The following is a 20,740-nucleotide window of genomic DNA, read 5'->3' as shown; positions in this document are numbered from 1 at the left end:
ATTTTGAGGGGACAGTAAATATACACTGTTATACAAGCTGTACACTCACTACTTTACATTGTAGCAATGTGTCATTTCTTCAGTGTTGTCACATGAAACGATATAATAAAAATGTGAGGGGTGTACTCACTTTTGTGAGATACTGTATGTAAAAGCCCTGAGCCTGGCTGCCATCTTGAACACATTGTCAGCGCTGTCATCAAAACGACTTGCTATGGTATAAATAAAATATATAATTACAGCAGTAAAGAAGTGAAAAGTGAGGAGAGTTGAAGCATCCGTGACTGACAGCTCCGCTAGGTATGCAGTGTTAGATTAGTGATCTCCTTCATGCTGGTGCATTGTTAATAAAGCTCAATGAGGTATACTGGTATCAGCAGATGAAAAGCTATGTGAAGTACAAGCCAAATGTGTTTCAGCTCAGTGAACATGAACTTTATATGCGAGTTGCAATACATTTTTAATGTGACAGAATACATCCCTCCGTCTCGAGACATTCCAAGCCCTTCACTGCAACCAGAGAAGGCAGCACAGTTTTTCACCTGGCAGATAGGGCTTAACCTTAATACAAAATTGACCTGGTGGTGAAGCGGGTGCACTGGGAGGTGGAGGGGAGAGGGGAAATTGTATAGCACAGAGGAACCCAAGGCCAGCCATTCACACCCAGTTTCCGAAGAATTGTTTAAAGAGAGGTGACTCGTTGCCCTCGGACATCACCTGGACCTGCAGACAAAGGGACAGAGGTAATTTCAGGTTAAAGAGAAGTGTATTTTTTTATCCATCAAGGGAACATTTCCTAAAAAATATGTCAGCTGCCATTATTTGAAATGTTGGCAATTTGACTGTCATATGAATCTGCTTGCTTCAGTACTTGAGTTGCTAAAGCTGGCCATAGATCAAAATTTGGGCATTTCAGCATGGCCAAATTTTGATCCATCTATGGCTTTTCTGTGTTCTGGAGATTGACTCCAGTAGCACAGAACTGTTGGGATTTTTTGTGTTCATTTAGCACATGCAGCCAATTGGCTGCAGCACTGGTCAGTTTATTCTGACAGCAGAGGAGTCCTTGCTGTCAGAATACAAGAACACAGTGCAAGGATTCCTTAACCCACGTTAAATGTGTGGAAAGGGGGTTTTTATTTTTTTGGGGGGGATCAGGCAGCTGCTGATAGGGGGTTTTTATTTTTTTGGGGGGGATCAGGCAGCTGATAGGGGTTTTTTATTTTTTGGGGGGGATCAGGCAGCTGCTGATAGGGGTTTTTTATTTTTTTGGGGGGGATTAGGCAGCTGCTGATAGGGGTTTTTTATTTTTTTGGGGGGGGATCAGGCAGCTGATAGGGGTTTTTTTATTTTTTGGGGGGGATCAGGCAGCTGATGTTAGGGGGTTTTTATTTTTCGGGGGGGGGGGGGGGATCAGGCAGCTGATGTTCTCTCTATGGCCAGGTTAAAGGGGTTGTAGAGTCAGAACGTTTTTTTTTTTTTATCTTTGTGCAGCAGAACTCCCTAATGCTTACCTGAGCCCCTTCTTCCAGCGATGTCCATGACCATCTCAGCCGTCCAGGACTCCCCTCCTCATTGGCTAAGACACAGCAGCAGCGCCATTGGTCAATCAAAGTCAGTTAGCCAATGAGGAGAGACAGGGGGCAGGGCTGAACTGCAGCTCTGTGTCTGAATGAATACACTGAGCTGTGACTCAGCTCGGGTGCCCCCATAGCAAGCTGTTTGCTGTGGGGGCACTCATAGGGAGGGAGGGGCCAGGAGAGGCAAAGAGGGATCCGAGAAAAGGAGGATCCAGGCTGGTCTGTGCAAAACCACTGCACATGGCAGGTAAGTATAATATGTTTGTTATTTTTATTGAAAAAAAAAACAAGACTTTACAATCACTTTGACTTAAGGCCCGTACACAGGATAAGAAAATCTGAAGGGAAAATTTTGTCCGACGACCGATCTGCTGATTTTCGGATTGCTAGTTTGGTGCTTTCGACAGCCGACTCTGACATTTTGGCTGACAAAATCCTGATGTGCAGGCTATATAACTTTTGTCGTCCGTCAAAACAATGTCTGATTTTCGTCTCATTAGTACAGATTTTGACGGAAAAAAATCTTAAGAGCAAGACTAGGCATGCTCAGAGACAAAAGAACAAAACAATCCAACACATGACATCACTTCTGAAGTAGAATTCTGTTGTACGGGAAAATTCGTATGTTAATAACCTCTTCACTTTCCACATCAGACTAGCATGCCACAAAAAACGGACGACAGATCGTTTGATAATCTCATCGTGTGTACGGGGCTTTAGACTCTTAGAGCATGTATGCCGTTTAGGATCTCCTGATTAGTTATTTACGTAGATGTTCCAGGTCAGTGATGTATGGGCTAGCTGGCTATACACAAGTCAATCAACTGTCCTTGTGTACAACCAGCCTGATAGATTTTTTCCAAAAGATCAGTGCCATCGGCTGTAGCCAGCAGCACTGATCATGGTATTTTGATGGCAGGGAAGGTTTCCTGCCGGGTGAATACAATAGCACAGTGGGGGGGAATTCATTCAAAGTAGATGGTGGAATTGGCTTTTTTGTTTTTTTCTTCAACCCATTGCTTGAACAAATACAAAAGCATGTAAAGCCAGCGTTCGTACTGAAGACAGTAGATCAACATGATGGTGAGGTAGCTATCACTTTCAAAAGGAGGTTATCAAAAGCAACTCATATTATTCTTAAAAAACATTCACTTAAAACGGCCTTATATTAACTATATAAATAAAAACCACTGGTTTAAGCAAACAAACAATCATTTAAATGTGAACATTGTAGTAGTTAATCTGAACAAGAGACCCTTGGGCCATGTACAGTCAATCTCAAATCCAGCCTCTGGTCTGGATCATTTTTATATAAACAATTTTTTCATACTTTCCTTCTCAGACTGGCAACATGGTTTGTAGGGTCATCATCCTCTCTCCACCAGTGATAAGCAGTACCCAATGATGCAGAGGGTCACTGAAGTGAGGACAACCACTCCTTTCTCTGCATTATTGTACTGTGAGTGCAGGATGCTGTGGTCATGTGCCCCAAGGGGAAAGGGCCGTGATCACCTGCACTCACAGGAAGGAGAGGAAGAATGGCCCCAACTGATTTTTAACCCAGAAAAGCATTATGCTGGATCACAGAGCACTAATGGCTTTGCTCGCTTTTGTGCTTTTCCACTGCTGGTACCGCATGGTATGGTGTAGGAACGGTTCGGTACGGTACAGTGGCGCTTTTCCACTGCATGGAACCGAATGGTACGGCTCTCAAAAACAGTACCTACTCGATTGTGGTTCCAAGAGGTACCATACCCGGTACCATATCCCACAATCCTTTGCATGCAGTCACTACTAGCCACTGATTGGTCAGAGAATCCCACCCACCCCGTTGTTATCCCACCCACTTAACTTTAGTACTACTTTAGTGGAAAAGCAAACCATACCGTACCGTACCGAACCGTTCCAACACCGTACCATGCGGTACCGCAGTGGAAAAGCAAACAGGGCAGAGTACAGCCGAGCCGGTACTTCCAGTGGAAAAGTGCCATTAGTCTGCTAGAGACACGTTTTTTTTTTTTTTTTTTTTTTTTTTTTTTAATTTAATTGCTGGGCTACCTATTTATTTTATACCCAACTAAAATTGGGCTTGAAGAAAGACCAAATAGAATATGTACAGTAAGGTTTTCAAAAGCATTTTTTAAGCTTCCAGCAGCTTTTTTGGTGCCTTTTTAATGCATTCTTCAATTTTAGTTACTTTTAAATATCAGGAAAAATGATATATGCCCAACCAATCAAGTCCTGCACCCTCACCCCAATCGAAATGTATCAAAAATTGTAAGGGAAAACAGGGCTATTCCTGTGCTAGACAACCCCACTCAAACTGTCAATATGAGTGGGGTTGTCTAGCACCGGAATAGCCCTGTTTTCCCTTGCTTTTAAATATCATAGTCAGGGGTCTTCAAACTACTGCCCTCCAGTTGTTCAGGAACTATAATTCCCATCATGCCTAGTCATGTCTGTACATGTCAGAGTTTTACAATGCCTCATGGGTTGTGTAGTTCCGCAACAGCTGGAGGGCCGTAGTTTGAGGATCCCTGTGACAGAGATCCTAAAAGAAAAGGTGGCTGTGACTTGGCCTTTTAAGCCTAGTACACACGTAACGAATTTCCTCCGACCGGTCGTCTGTCTTTTGTCCAGAGTGGTGTTTTGTTGGTTGGAATGTGCCTAGACTGCACACGAATTTTCCCACATGACAAAATTCTACTTCAGAAGTGATGTCATGTGTTAGTTTGCTTTCTTTGTGTTCTTTCTTCTCTGCGCATGCCTAGTCTTGCTCATAAGATTTTTCCCTGTCGAAATCTGTACTGACTGCACGAAAATCGGCCGTGTTTTGACAGAGGACAAAAATTTTATAGCCTGCACACCAGATTTTTTTCGGCCGAAAAGTCGGAGTCGGTTGTCGGAAGCATCATACTAACAAGCCGAAAATCAGCAGATCGGTCGTCGGACGAAAGTTCCCTGCTGAATTTCGACGCGTGTGTACGAGGCTTTACATGCAGACTTCAGCTTGACCAACAGCAAGCTAAACAACAGCCCAATCACTTCCATCTGTCAGCCAACTTGTCAGATTTACACAGAGCCAGGAGTGTGTTAAAAAACCCTGCTGCTTGCTAAAATATGCTAGATGTCCATGGTCAAGGGTCAAGACGTTTTCCATTAAGCAGCACATCTAAAAAAAAATAGACTAATTTAGGTGCAATGTGCTGCATAAAGTATATGCATCTGTGCATTGTAGTACACTGTAGATTGACATTGGTGTGCATTTGAGTTTGCATTGCAATGTCCACTAGTGATCGACCGATATAGTTTTTTTTTAATGCCGATACCGATATTCTGGTCATTGGATATCGGTATCGGCCAATATTTAAAATTTATTTATTTTTTTCTCTAAAGGTACTCCTTGTGGAGGGATCTGGGGGTCTAAAAGACCCCAAACCCCTCCTCGGCACCGAAAAGCATTCAAAACGCCAAGTTTGGCTGTTTTGAATGCTGTCAGTTTTTTTTAATTCGGCATAGAGTACCTGGAAGTGATGTCATTACATCACTTCCGGCTTTTTTACATGGAGACCTGGGTCTTCTCTTCGGCGGCGGTGGAGGTAGGATGCCCGGGTCTCCCTGTGGGACAGGAGACCCGGGCGAGCCGCGGAAGGCAGTGGGAGGGGGATGTCCCCTCCTGCTCCTTGTAATGACAGCCGAGCGGCTTCTCAGCCGCATTGGTTGTCATTACAAGTCAGCCGACCGTCGGCTATGGACACCGGTACCGGGGTGATGCCTCTAGCTGCAGGCATCACCACGGTACAAGCACTTTCCCTAAATATCGGCAATATCGGTAACCTCAGGGGCTGATTCCGATATATCGGGGAAAGTGCATATCGGCCCCCAGTGTTACCGATAATCGGTCGATCCCTAATGTCCACCTACAGTGAGTTCCCAAGCTTTGCGGTAATGTTTGTTAGAACCTGCAATACAGTGTGAAGTAGCACCAAGAGGAAGGTGTCACAAAAATTCTGATGAATCGTGTCAAGATGAAGCTTTAAGTACTATAGTACCAAGGATGCATGCTTGTTCTCGTGCAGTGACACGGACCTACAGGATGGCGGCTTTAATCGTGGATAAGAGAAATCACCATCTCACCTGTGTTTTAGTTGAATACTTCATGAGAGTTATGAATTTTTCGGCAGTTGCTAGTGATTGTTCCCGCTCCTCCTTGTTTGCTTTTTTACCTGATAATAAAAGAATATTTTTGATTATATTACAATATTAGTTGCTGTGAATCATTCATGTTTTTTTTTGTCCCAATTGGTTTACAGCCTCCAGCAGCTTTCCATGTTATAGAAGCTGGCACTGCAATCTTCAACCATCCTCCTCTCATTAAAGCCCACCCCTGAAGATGTGCTCCACCTATAGGAGGGGCCTAGGCCAGGGGTACCCAATAAGAGAGAGACTGAAAACACAGTTCTTTTTCATTTACCTTATAGATTGTATTAAGGTTATCAGTAATGAATAAAGATAGTTTTAGTAGGCACTGGTATAAGGCAATGTAGCAGTTGGTATTTATACAGTGTTACCAGGCCTGTATTACCAGAGAATGGGTTCTCCTGGAGGGGTGGTGGTTTGCAGTGTCACCAGGCCTGTATTACCAAAGGATGGTTTCTGCTGGAGGGGTGGTGGTGGTTTGCAGTGTCACCAGGCCTGTATTACCAGAGGATGGTTTCTGCTGGAGGGGTGGTGGTGGTTTGCAGTGTCACCAGGCCTGTATTACCAGAGGATGGTTTCTGCTGGAGGGGTGGTGGTGGTTTGCAGTGTCACCAGGCCTGTATTACCAGAGGATGGTTTCTGCTGGAGGGGTGGTGGTGGTTTGCAGTGTCACCAGGCCTGTATTACTAGAGGATGGTTTCTGCTGGAGGGGTGGTGGTGGTTTGCAGTGTCACCAGGCCTGTATTACTAGAGGATGGTTTCTGCTGGAGGGGTGGTGGTGGTTTGCAGTGTCACAAAAATCAAAGAACAAACACAAGGGCGCACCGGCCTAGTACATTATACTCCTTCACACAGGCCATCAAAGGCATCCTCTCTACCTGGGGCAGTATTGGGGATAACCATTAAAGCCCACCCCTGAAGATGTGCTCCACCTATAGGTGGGGCCTAGGCTGGGGTACCCAAGAATAGAGAGACTGAAAACACAGTTCTTTTTAATTTACCTTATAGATTGTATACATGTTAGCAGTAATGAATAAAGATAGTTTTAGTAGGCACTGGTATAAGGCAATGTAGCAGTTGGTATTTATACAGTGTCACCAGGCCTGTATCACCAGAGGATGGTTTCTGCTGGAGAGGGGGTGGTGGTGGTTTGCAGTGTCACAAAAATCAAAGAACAAACACAAGGGCGCATCGGCCTAGTGCATTATACTCCTTCACACAGGCCATCAAAGGCTTCCTCTCTACCTGGGGCAGTGTTGGGGATAACCTTAGCCCCCACAATAGCCCTGACTGGCTTAACATGGATTGGGGAAGAGGCTGCAGACTATTCTCCCTGAGAAAAAGACACACACCTTGGTATGTGATGCCTTTCTTTGAAATTCACTTGTAGTTTTGAACTATGTATTTTTAATTTGATTTTTAAGTCCATTCTGATGTTTGTCTACTACTTCCGCTGCTTTTTGTATAACTATTTTATATTATATATATATATATATATATATATAATATAAAATATATATTCATGTAATTCCAGTGGTGGGATTCAAAAATTTTAGTAACCAGTTCCGACTTTCCAAGCAGAATGACCAGCGTGCTCCCCTTTCAATGCACAGTGACCAGCGTGCTCCCCTTTCAATGCACAGTGACCAGCGTGCTCCCCTTTCAATGCACAGTGACCAGCGTGCCCCCCTTTCAATGCACAGTGACCAGCGTGCCCCCCTTTCAATCCCCAGAGACCAGTGCCGCGTGCCCCCTTTCAATCCCCAGAGACCAGCGCCGCGTGCCCCCTTTCAATGCACAGAGACCAGCGTGCCCCCCTTTCAATGCAGAGAGACCAGCGTGCCCTCTTTCAATGCACAGTGACCACAGCATTGCCCCCAATCATTGCAATCATTGCAGAGTTCCCACAGCATTGCCCCCAATCATTGCAGAGTGCCCACAGCATTGCCCCCAATCATTGCAGAGTGCCCACAATCATTACAGAGGGCCACAGCATTGCCCCCAATCATTACAGAGTGCCCGCAGCATTGCCCCCAATCATTGCAGAGTGCCACAGCATTGCCCCCAATCATGGCAGAGTGCCAGCGTTCCCCCCCCGCGAGACCCGTGCACTTACCTCACGGACGATCACGGCAGCTTCTCTTCAGTCCCCGTCTCCCCACGTCTCCTCAGTCCTCCCGCCTCCTCGGCCAATGGCACTTTCGGCCAATCAGAAAGCGAGAGGACCCGCTCCCTGATTGGCCAGGAGGAGGATCCGTGTGACAATAGCGAATTTTCATTCGCTATTGTCACAGAATGGGCGGGCTTGGGGCGCACTGCTCTGCTCCCCAGCCGCCGCGGCTGCGCAGTCAGGTGTGCAGCTTAGAGGGAACAGCCGGTTATGCGAACTTGCAGAAATTTAGTAACCAGTTCTATAGAACCGGTGCGTATCGGCTGAATCCCACCACTGTGTAATTCCTTTTTTTTCTTTTTTGTATAGAATTTTATCATGTCACAGCTGGAGAATTTCCTTTGCAATTCTTTTCTAGTGGTAAAAGCTTAAATGTATACTGAAAATGTTCCCCAGTTGGTGATAAAATGAAAAGAAAAACACTACCTCATTCAAGATGGGGGGGGGGGGGGGGTGCAGAAAATGCTGCGAACAATGTTAACAATCCCGTTAAAATGTTCTACATTGTTTAAGAAGTTAAAAAGGTAACCAATCACAACTGAGCTTAAGTTAGAATTTGAAAACTCAGACTTCATGTATTAAGGCTACATTTAACGCCCACACAGCCGTGGCCAGGGGCAACTTCAGGCAAGAGTCAATTCTTGCTGGCAACTATAAATGCTGCCCGCAAAAACTGTGTGACAAGCAATAACTGTCATATTTGAACTCTGTAAAAATCAATAGCTGGTGGTGTTGTTTTTCGCATGTAACTGCTCATCTGAGTAGTTACATGGGAATAGCGCCTCCGACTGGCCCTGTATGTAGATAGTGTTCATCCAGAGTCTGCTCTTCTGTGGAGTTCTGGTGGCACTTGCACCTAGTCAGCCAGTTTGTATGCTGTGTTAGCACAGAGTGTTGCTGTGTCAAGACACTGCATGCAGCCACCTCTGAATGAAGGCTAGAAAATTGACAGAGCAGCAATGTTCTGACCTGGGGGGGGGGGGGGGGGGTCTTTGATTCCAAATACAGGAGCTGGCTTCAAAGGGTGTAAAGCCAACTAAGGAAATAATTATGGAGTCAAAGCAATTTTATAGGTCAACTGGAGTCACCTTTCCAGACGTAGATCTTCCCTGCTGTGTCCAGGATGAAGCAGTCATCAGAAATGAGCTGCTCTTTACGGAAAGTACCCCCATCAGCCACACGCGTCACCTTCATCTCTCCGGTAGCATTAGAGACCTGTGCGAAGAAACATTGAACAGTTATGGTGGCCATACACACTTCAGTAAACTGTGTTTTTATCAATAAATATCACTTAATTCTGTCTGAAAAAAATGATCATCCACTAATGCCTCGTTTCCACTGAGTGGTACGGTACGGTTCGGAACGGTACACCTTGCGTTTCCACTGCCAATAGTACCCTTTCATGATAGGCGTGGTGTAGCAGGAAAGCTGTGATAGACGATTCTCTGTCAACCAATCAAAGTTCTGCAGAGTGTAGCTCCACCCTGTTGGTACGGTACTAATGTGCTTGGTACCCCAACGAAAGGGTACCACAAAAGTGGTACGGTTCAGAATTAGGGTACCATTCATAATGGAAACGGCATAAATAGCGTACCGTACCAAACCGAACCGTACCAGAAAGCTCAGTGGAAACGAGCCATAAAATACCCCTATAATTCACATAAACTGCCTATAGAGCCCTATATATAATCCTACTCCAAGTAAACAACTAAAAGAGCAAAAATTATTTAAAAAGGTATGCTGTGCCATGCCAACATAAACCTATGGTTATTTTTCCACTATTAACAATATAATCATGGCCGCTAGATGAATGCAGGAGCCAGGGAACGGCCACCCAATCTCACTTACAGTAGATGTAAATATCGGGATTTTATCCAGCAGGTGAACCAACCTGCTGGCCGTAGCTTTCCATGCAACTGTAAAACATTTTTTTAAAATATAAAATGGCATAATCAAACCCCACTAGAACTAATTTACAGAACCCCTGTTTTTTTTTTTTGGGGTTGAGTAAATGTCAGATGAAAGCACAATATAACATTTTATCATTTTTATACATAAGGGGAATGTTAATGTAAAGAATGCAGTTTTCAATTGGATGATTTACCACTAACTTGGCTTGATATATAGGGTGACTGTTCAACAGATTGAGAAAAAAAAAACTTTTGCCCAGAAATGGGCTTTAACCACTTAAGCCCCGGAAGATTTTACCCCTTTCCTGACCAGGGCCTATTTTGCGATTCTTCTGCGTGATTTCAACGGACAATTGCGCGGTCGTGCAACGCTGTACCCAAATTAAATTTACGTCCTTTTTTCCCCACAAACAGAGCTTTCTTTTGGTGGTATTTGATTACCTGTGCGATTTTTGATCATGCGCTATAAACAAAAAAAGCGACAATTTTGCAAAAATAACAATATTTTTCACATTTTTTTATATGGAATTCACCAAAAAAAATGTAAAAATCAAAATTTTTTAACATTTTAGGCCAATTTGTTTTCTGCTACATATGTTTGGTAAAAAGAAAAATCGCAAAAAGCGTATTTTGATTGGTTTGCGCAAAAGTTATTGCGTTTACTAAGGGAAAGATTTTTGTCATTTTTATTGTTTTTTTTTTTTAACGAGTAATTGCGGCGATCTGCAATTTTTTTTTTTTTTTGCGGGACTGCAACATTGCGGCGGACAGATCGGACCCTTGACTGACATTTTTGACACTTTTGGGGGTACCAGTGACATTACTACAGTAATCAGTGCTATACATATGCACTGTTACTGTAAAAATGACACTGGCAGGGAAGGGGTTAACTTTATTTGAGAAGGAGGGGTTAAATGTGTCCCTAGAGGCGTGCTTCTAACTGTGATTGGATGTGGCTTGTGATGTAACAGCAGAGATCTATGGTCCTACATAGCAGGACCGTATGATCTGTGCTGTTAAACAGGGGAGAAAGACAGGCGGCTTTGTTTACATTAGCCGTCTGCCTTTCTCCTGGTGTAACCGACGATCGCAAGTAACCGGCGGACATGGACATCGGGTCCACCGGTCACTCGCGCGCGGGGGGGGGGTCTGTGAGCTAGCAGGAGCGCGCCTCCAGCGGCGCGCGTGCTCTCGCTCGCTAGAGCCTCACAGGCTAGCGACGTAGTACTATGTTACTTTGCCTTGAGGGGCTGACTGCCGACGTAAATCGCCGTTAGGCAGTCGGCAAGTGGTTAAAAAGACCTGTCACAAAAGTGGGAGATTCAAACAATCTGTGATATAAAAAAATGTACTGTATATGCAGAATTAACCATGAAATCTCCATGTTAAAATGATAATTTAGAGATAACAGAATGTGTGTTGTAGCAAAGGGACTGTAAATGAGAAAGAATGTAGTGGGCAAAACCAACAAAACAGAAACCTAGCAAAGAAAATTCCAAATGTATTGCACAAGAGTAAACATAGACATAGTAATAACCACATCCATGTGTTGTACCCAGGTAATGTTCACATCTATAATAGAGAGAATATTCCTGATTTTACAAAACTGGTCTGCATAAGAAGCTTAACGTGTTTCTAAAACACGCTTTCTTCTTCACGAGCACATATGATATCTAGAACAGGGTCAATATATAAAAACAGTGTTACCCTCCTTAAAGGGTTTCAGATGCCGGGAGGCAGGGCGGGGTTTAGGATCATGGGACCGCCACGATTGGCGGTCACAGCAGTCACATGATAAGAAAGTTCCCAATCACAAGTAGCGATCTGGAGCTTTCCATTAGCCGCCGATAATTGTGCAGTGCAGGGCACGCGCTCTTGACACTTGACGTTATGGCCCAACTGCCGAGAGGCCGCATATTTGCATACTGTCGGCACCAGGAAGTTAAAAGACTTTGTTGTACAACAAAGTTCCAGTGAGTCAGCAACATTAAAGAACAGCAGGGAGCAAGTAGTGGATCAAATGTGTATGCATGTAGCACCAGCAGTTACCAACTATCACTCGAACATTAATAGACTTATGCAAAAATTAGTTATATAAACTGGTATATACAGATACTGTCTGTACATGATCATGCGACATTGGTGGAGAACATTGGTGGATCATGAGACATTGGTGGAGAACATTGGTGGATCATGAGACATTGGTGGAGAACATTGGTGGATCATGCGACATTGGTGGAGAACATTGGTGGATCATGAGACATTGGTGGAGAACATTGGTGGATCATGAGACATTGGTGGAGAACATTGGTGGATCATGAGACATTGGTGGAGAACATTGGTGGATCATGAGACATTGGTGGAGAACATTGGTGGATCATGCGACATTGGTGGAGAACATTGGTGGATCATGAGACATTGGTGGAGAACATTGGTGGATCATGCGACATTGGTGGAGAACATTGGTGGATCATGAGACATTGGTGGAGAACATTGGTGGATCATGCGACATTGGTGGAGAACATTGGTGGATCATGAGACATTGGTGGAGAACATTGGTGGATCATGAGACATTGGTGGAGAACATTGGTGGATCATGAGACATTGGTGGAGAACATTGGTGGATCATGAGACATTGGTGGAGAACATTGGTGGATCATGAGACATTGGTGGATCATGAGATATTGGTGGAGAACATTGGTGGATCATGAGACATTGGTGGAGAACATTGGTGGATCATGAGACATTGGTGGAGAACATTGGTGGATCATGAGACATTGGTGGATTGATGGTGGTGGAGCACACTTATGGGTGAGAATTACAGCAGTGGTTTTAATATATTTTGTGTGCATCAAAGATCCCATCGTGGAATCTGCTCATGAAGAGGCTCAGCAGATCAAGAGATATTAGCAGCTGAATTTGTTGTAAGCAAACCTAAATGAATGAGAACCAGATTAGAGAAAATGGGAGGCAGGATCTGTGCTGGGCATGTCATTATTAATTCTGACCTTAGCTGGACTATAAAACTAAAGCTAGCCATACACTGGTCACATTTTGGGCGGTTTCTGATAAAATGGCCAAAATTGGAGCAGTGGGTTGCCCTGTTGGCAACCTACCCCCCAACATTATTATATCTGAAATTTGAAGGTGCCAGTTGGATAATTCTTAGCTGAACTGTGCTTGCAGTCAGTCAGCTGCAGTCACTGTTTGGCAGCACCAACTGTATTTTGACAACCGCCGCTACTGGCTGTCAGAATACAATATGTGACAATCGGGGCTGTCACGCAGGGTCCATCATCCTGTGTGAGCTACAATTACAGCAACTCATGCAGGAGGAATCCACTACAACTTCCTGTGCACTAAATAAATCTCACCCAATGTTATTTGCCTTCCAAGTTATCTTTAGTAAACTACAGAACACATACATAGTTACATAGTTAGTGAGGTTGAAAAAAGACATCAGTCCATCCAGTTCAACCTATGATGAGGTGTTTGTGTGTGTTTGCTGTTAACCGTACATTGTATACCCCTGTATGTTGTATGTAACACCTCCCCCATGCTATGGGTATAAGGATAGAGGGAGGTGTCTGTAGTCCAAATCAGGAGAGCAACCAAAGGGTGACGATGCAATCTTTTTAAGATACAGTACAGGGGGTAAGCATTGTCACCCTAGGACAGCCTTACCAGGTTTAAAAAAACACCTAAATAAAAGAAACGCATTGCAGCCATGTAAGAATGGCAAACTGAAATACAAAAATTTTTTGGATTTAGATACACTTTAATGCGTTGCATAGAGATGGACTGTGCCCAGATCAACACTATAAAAGCCACCAATTCACTTTTTTCCTAAGTTGCAAAACTATGTGGTTGACTTGTGCTGCTATGACAAAGACACAAAAAAAAGAAATATTTGGCGTGAGGGACACTTACCTGGTAAAGCACAGCTCCCCTGGTGTGAATCTCATCCGCTTCCTTGTCATCCTGTATGCTCCCTTCCTTCAGCGTCACCGGCCTCTTTCCCAGAATCTGCATCATATTCAAGATGAATAAAGATAAAATAAGTTTAAGTTCAAGTGAATGGGCCTCCCTATGTGGGACATGTAGAAATGTGTGTGAATCAGGCTAAAATAATTGCGAGTGGGAACAGGCATTCCTGCTGTGCAAGATGTGAATGAGGCCTAAAAGTCGCTCAGCCCCTTATTCTGCTCAACCCATCAGCTGCATATAAATTTGTTGATAAGGTTTTACTGGGCTCTTTATCACCCAGAGCGTATTTCTATTGCAGAATATGGCTACACTCCTACTTTTGCAGCCTGGCCGGTGTTCCGGCAGGGGAGTCGAGTAGGAGCATTCTGTTTTACTGCACCAGCAAGCTGGACTTCTGTGCCAGAATAAACCATACTATGGGGCTCAATGCATGCCATTGAGATCCACCTTTTTAACTTTATTTTTTATTATAAGCATTTACATAGCACCTACATTACAGTGCTTTACATATTGTACATTCACATCAGTTCTTGCCCCCAAGAAGATTACAGTCTAAGGTCCCTATTTTAAATGTAGATGTAGACATACAGTGCTAGGGCCAATTTAGATAGTTTCCAATTTACCTTCCAGCATGTCTTTGATGTGTGGGACTCAGGAAACCAGAGTACCCAAGGGAAACCCACACATAGGAGAACAAGCATAGGGAGAACATGCAAACTATATTCAGATAGTGTCCTGACCGGGATTTGAAACAAAGACTCTCCTGCTATAAGGCAAAAGTACTAACCTCTAAGCCGCTATGCTGCCCAGCTAGATAGGGTGTTCTAATAGGGTGTTCTAATAAGCCCTTCAGTATAACAGGAAAAAAGTACCTGAACCATTTCCTCTGGCTCCTCCCCTTCCAGTATAATTTCCACTTTTGCAGCGCCACGTCTTTCACTGTCTCGTATTTGATTGGCTATATCTCTTGCACGGTTCTTCTCCATCATGTTTGACTGAGATCCCGACCAGACGTAGATAAACTAAATTTGTGACAAAAGATATTTTAGTAATCTTGATTCCTTCCTTTTATTCTTTTAAATCCGGGGTCTCCAAATTTTCTAAACAAAGGGCCAGTTTATTGTCCTTCAGACTCTAGAGGGGCTGGACTGTGGCCAGCAGGAGTGGAAAGGTTCTTGGCATAAGTGGAAACAAACATAGTTGCATTTGGTATTAGGGAGAGGAATAGTGCCCCATCGTTGCTAACATTGCGAGGAATAGTGCCCCATTGTTAGCGTCAGTGGGAGAAATTAAGCCCCATCTTTGATATCATTGGGAGGAATACTGCCCCAATGCTGGCGTCAGTTGGAGAAATAGTGCCCCATTGCTGGTATCATTGGGAGGAATAGTGCCCAATGGTTGGTGTCAGCAGGAGAAATAGTGCTCCATCGTTGTTATCATTGGGAGGTATAGTGCCCTATTGTTGGCATCAGTGGGAGAATTCTGTCCCACTGTTGGCAATAGTGGGAGAAGTGTTGCCCCATTGTTGAAGTCAGTTGGCATAATAGTGACTCCTATCAATAGTGCCCCAAGGAACGCATAAAGGCGAGCAAAGGACTGAATCCAGCCCCCAGGCTGGAGTTTGGAGACCACTGTTCTAAATAGCGGTAACAAGAGTTGGAACAATAGTCAACTTTTTCCATTGTCAAGTATATATACAGGGTTTTACGTTTGGAATTAATATAATTGGGGCTGCACAAGATCAAAATGGAAGGAACAAATGTTGTCATTACCACTAGCAACTATTTAGCTTGCTGTTTTTTTTCCTCTAGTGCAGTATGGGTCCTAAAACTGATATAATAACAGCTAACTTAATGTGCTGGTATTCACCCTAACTGAAACTGGGTACATTTCCTCTTTAATAACCAAAGGAGGAGCATCTAAATATTATGACTTTAAATCAGTCCCCTATATGCAGTAAAAAGGGTTCCAGCAGCAGAGGACAGCAGCATGACCAAAATGTTCTAACCTCCACCCTAGGTTCACATCTATGCTGTTGCGATTGATGCGGTTTTCAGGAGCTTTTTGCGGTGAATTTTGCGTTTTTGAACATGCGCTTTCGATGCATATTTCATGTGTTTTTTCCGGTTTTATTTTCATCTCTTTAATAATCTGCGTATAGCTGGTTGTTAACCACTTCAATATAGGCAGCTTTTACCCCCTTTCCTGTCTCAGACCAATTTTCAGCTTTCAGCAGTACTCTCACACTTTAAATGACAAACAACATTTTTATAATTATTTTTCACACAAATAGAGCTTTCTTTTGGTGCTATTTAATCACCACTGGGTTTTTAGAGCGAAAAGTTTGAAAACATTTTTTTTTTTATTTCTGTTAATTAATTAATGTTTCTATTATATATGAATTAATGTTTCTATTATAAATTGATGTTTCTATTATAACATTTTGCAAATAAGTAATTTTTCTTCATAAATGTGGGACAAAATTTATACTGCTACATATCTTTGGTAAAAATAACCCAAATTAGTGTATATTATTAAATTTGTGTGAAAAGTTATATAGAGTCTACAAGCTATGGTACCAATCATTGAAAATTGATCACACCTGATGTACTGACTGCCTATCTCATTTCTTGAGGCCCTGAAGAGTCAGTACAGTACAAATACCCCCCAAATGACCCCTTTTTGGAAAGTAGACAGTCTAAGGTATTTAGTAATAGGCCACAATTCTAGGGAAAATTAAGAAATTAATCATATTAACACGTTATTTCTCACACACAGCATATGCATACTTGCAATTACACACCAAAACACATTTTGCTACTTGTCCTGGGTATGGCAATACCACATGTGTGAGACTTTTTCACAACCTGGGCACATACAGAGGCTTAACATCCAATTAGCACCTCTAGGTGAGCTAGTGACAAAAATTACATATCTAATTTCCTGACTACCTATCACATTTTTTAAGGCCCTAGAGCACTAGGACAGTGGAATTACCCATAAAATGACCCCATTTTGGTAAGCAAACTCCCCAACGTATATTCTATGAGGCAATCTGAGTCTTTTGTACATGAAATTTGTTTCCACAAGTTTTTGGAAAATGTGGAAAGAAAAATCTATTTTTTTTTTTTTACACAAAGTTGTCAATTTATAAAATATTTTCAACACATAGAATGTACACAGCAAAAATGACACCCCAAAATACATTCTGCTACTCCTCTAGAGTATGACTATACTATATGTGTGAGACTTCTATACAGCCTGGCCACATAGAGAAGCTCAACATCCAAAGTAGCACCTTCAGGTGTTCTAGGAGCATAAATTACACATCTAATTTCCTGACTACCTATCACATTTTTGAGGGCCCTAGAGCACCAGGACAACGGAAACACCCACAAAATGACAACATTTTGGGAAGCAAACACCCAAATGTAGATTCTATGAGGCATTATGAGTCTTTTGAGCGTGTCATATTTTTACACAAGTTTTTGGAAAATGTGGAAAAATAAATAAAAACCTTCTTTTTTTTTTTTCACAGTTGTCAATTTATAAGAAATTTCTAACACATAGAATGTACATAGCAAAAATGACACCCTAAAAGACATTCTGCTACTCCTCCTGAGAATGTTGATAGCACATGTGGAAGACTTTTTTCACAGCCTGGCCACATCCAGAGGATCAACATCCAAGTAGCACCATCAGGTGTTCTAGGGACATAAATTACACACAAATTCCTGACAACCTATCACGTTTTTGAAGGCCCTTTATATCTCTAACACATAGCATGTACCAAATACACCCCAAAATGCATTATGCTGAGCAAAGGGTAAACAAAATATTACCTGTTGTTTTAGTAGTGCAGTGGTCCACATAGGAGAGCATTGGTCCAGGCAGCCTGCATGGACATGGTCAGCGACAGTGAAAGGATCGTCCAGGCAGCAGGGAGGAAAACTGTCCATAGCAAGTACAGGCAGAGATTTTGTCAGCACAGCCAAAGCATTGGTCCAGGTAGCAGGCAGGGATGTAGTCAGCAGCAGCAAAAGGTTTGTCTATACAGCAGGCAGGAATACTGTCCATAGTCAGTACAGGCAGCAGGCAGAGATATGGTCAGCACAGCCAAAGTATTGGTCCAGGCAGCAGGCAGGACCATCAAGCTTAGGGCCTCGGTCAGAAAAGAATGAGGACAAGGGTAGATGCTTCTCCCACCCAAATCTTTTTAAAGCTTCCAGACTCCAGACCCTATTCTAGGAATTACAATACCCAGAGAAAAATTGGTTTTCTCGACTCAGAACCCTATTCTGAAGCCCCTCACATATGTGAGACCCCTATGTCATCTTGAATCACACTACTACAGTAGCAGGGCAAAAGATCAGTCCAAGTGGCAAGCAAAAAACATGGTTGATTTACAGGCAAAGATCAGTGCAGGTAAAAGGCAAAAATGTGGTTGATAATCCAGACGGCAGGCAAAGGCATAGTCAATAAACAGTCCAGGGTCAGTTCAGGTGAAAGTCAGAAATGTGGTGGATAAATAATGTAGGCAACAGGCAGAGGCAGAGGCATAGTCAATAAACAGGCCAAGGTCAGTTCACATGGAAGGCATTGATATGGTTGGTTGAGACAGCAATGAAATAATCAGCACAGATATTGAAAACGGGGAAATGGCAGTCTGTTAGAAACATGGGCTAATAATTTAGGGAAGTGTGATAATGTCTGAAGCATTCACCGATACATAGGCCAGGTTAGGAGGGACATTGGGGACAATGAGCTGGTGTTTTTCCCAACTCCTCCTTTTCTGCACACCCGACGTTTTTTTGGCGTCTTGTTCCAGTTTCCGATGGTGGAATATTCTCAGGGAAATGGCGTTGATGTAGTCTGCTGTCACAATCAGAGTAAATGCTTTCTTTGGTAGATTTGAGAAAGGTGTTGGATCTTTTCGTTGACTTTTGGTGGTGTATGCGTTAAAAATGGTCAAGTGGAAAAAGCTAATTTCGACTACTTTATACCAGAAGAGGGACGTTCGTGTTGAAAAATAGGGCTGCAGCAGCATTTGATCATTTAAATCAACACCCCCCCCCCCCCCATATGAACTGATTGTATTTGTGGATACACCCAGGCTTTTGAAACAGACCACGTCTTCCCTGAAGTTCCACTGAGGTGTCATTGTGGATGATGGACATGACGTACACATCTCTCCTATCCCTCCAGTTCATGGCCAACACTTCCTCATTCCTCACACTTGCAACTTCCCCCCTTTGTAGTCTTGTGGTGACTAGACGCTGTGGGAAGCCCTTCCTGTTTTTTACTGCTGTACTGCAGGCCAAAGTTTTCTCAAGGTACAGGTGGCGGAAAAGGGACAAAGTAATATAATTGACCATGTAAATGCGATACCCTTTTTGGAACAGCGGGAATGCTAGGTCCCAGACAATTTTTCTACTTATTCCCATGTACATTAGGAACTCAGGGGGCTGAAACTGCCTTTGTACACACAGACAGGTACTCTAATGGGCTCACAGTCAGGTTCTCTGATGGGCTCACAGACAGGTCCTATTTATTTAGTGGGGCAAACTGGGCACACTAGTGTACACTGTAAATGGTAACTCACAGATGGTATATTTTACTCTGTGGTTCCTGCGCTATCTTGGGTATCTCACAGATACCGCAATCTCCTCACACTGGATCAGTGTTTACAGTCCTGATCGGCTGTGATTGGACACAGCCAGTCATGTAGTAAAAAGCCAATTTTATTGGCTCTTTACCCTGCTCAGGGATGGGCTGTGTCTGAGAGACATGTCTCATCCCCAATTGCCGCACTGCGTGCCCCTGGGGGTGCGCACGAGAGGCGTACATGGGGACATTGCATATGACTGGCTGTGATTGGACACAACCAGTCACATGGTAAAGAGCCATTTTCATTGGCTCTTTACCCTGATTGGGGATGGGCTGTCATGGCCGCCACGTCCTCAACAATGGATGATTCATCAGCTGACAGCTGAATTTAACAAGAAAAAAAAAAAAAACATTGCCACAAAAGCGGTATGGGGGTCCCCCCAATCCATACCAGGCCATTTTGGATCTGGTATAGATTTTAAGTGGAACCTCACACCAAAATTAAAAAAAAAAAAAAAAAAACAGCGTGGGGGTCCCCTCACAAATCCATACCAGCCCCTTATCCAAGCATACAGCCCGGCAGGTCAGGAAAAGGAGAGAACGAGCGAGCGAGCACCCCCCTGAACCCTATCAGGCCACATGCCCTCAAAATGGGGGGGTGCCCCGCCCCAAAGCACCTTGTCCCCAGATTCTGACCCCCCCCCCATGTGAATGAGTATGGTATACATAGTACCCCTACGCATTTACCAAAAAAGTGTAAAAGTGAATAAAGACCGTTTTAACAATTCCTTTATGAAAAAATAAAAAACAATGTCCTATGACGTAGATCCATCATCAATCACGCTGCCCACCGAACCAAAAAAAAAAACAACAAAAAAAACAACTCTGCTCACAACGAACGCTCCCGCTTACCTGGTGGCACCGGCCCCTGTGACGTCGGCAGCCCAGCATGCACCGGTTGATGACGTCACAGGCGGTGGTGCCACCAGGTGACATCACTGGATGACCTTGCCCCTTAGCTATTTAGGAAATGTCAACACGGCAGAGCAGGCAGACCAAGGGGGAGCGTTTGTCGCAAGCGGAGCTTTTTTCTTTTTTAGGGTCCGATGGTGGTGGCAGGCGTCGGGATGGTGGATAGATCTACATCAGGGGACGTTGTTTTATTATTTGTTAAATAAAGGATTTGTCAACAACTCTTTTACTGTCTTTGTTCACTTTTACACGTCTTTGGTGAATGGGTAGGGGTACTATGTACCCCATAAGCATTCACATAGGAGGGGGGACAG

General features: G+C 43.5%; 1 protein-coding gene across 1 annotated transcript in view; it reads right to left on the bottom strand.

Moving 5' to 3' along the window:
• Window positions 1-420: 420 nt before the first annotated feature.
• The window catches only part of CAPG (capping actin protein, gelsolin like), a 77,582-nt gene continuing 57,262 nt past the window's right edge, over window positions 421-20,740 (bottom strand). Inside the window, exons 6-10 of the mRNA XM_082269359.1 lie at window positions 14,720-14,869; window positions 13,791-13,886; window positions 9,039-9,165; window positions 5,718-5,806; window positions 421-723 (exon numbers count right to left, since the gene is read on the bottom strand). Coding sequence (XP_082125485.1) covers window positions 658-723; window positions 5,718-5,806; window positions 9,039-9,165; window positions 13,791-13,886; window positions 14,720-14,869 — 528 coding nt within the window. The 3' untranslated portion in view covers window positions 421-657. The remainder of the gene's footprint in view (window positions 724-5,717; window positions 5,807-9,038; window positions 9,166-13,790; window positions 13,887-14,719; window positions 14,870-20,740) is intronic.

The sequence above is a fragment of the Pelophylax lessonae genome, assembly GCF_965119305.1.
Source record: "Pelophylax lessonae genome assembly, chromosome: 9".
Classification (NCBI taxonomy): domain Eukaryota; kingdom Metazoa; phylum Chordata; class Amphibia; order Anura; family Ranidae; genus Pelophylax; species Pelophylax lessonae.
Note: the sequence above shows the minus strand (reverse complement) of the source record. Positions and strands in the feature narration are given on the sequence as shown.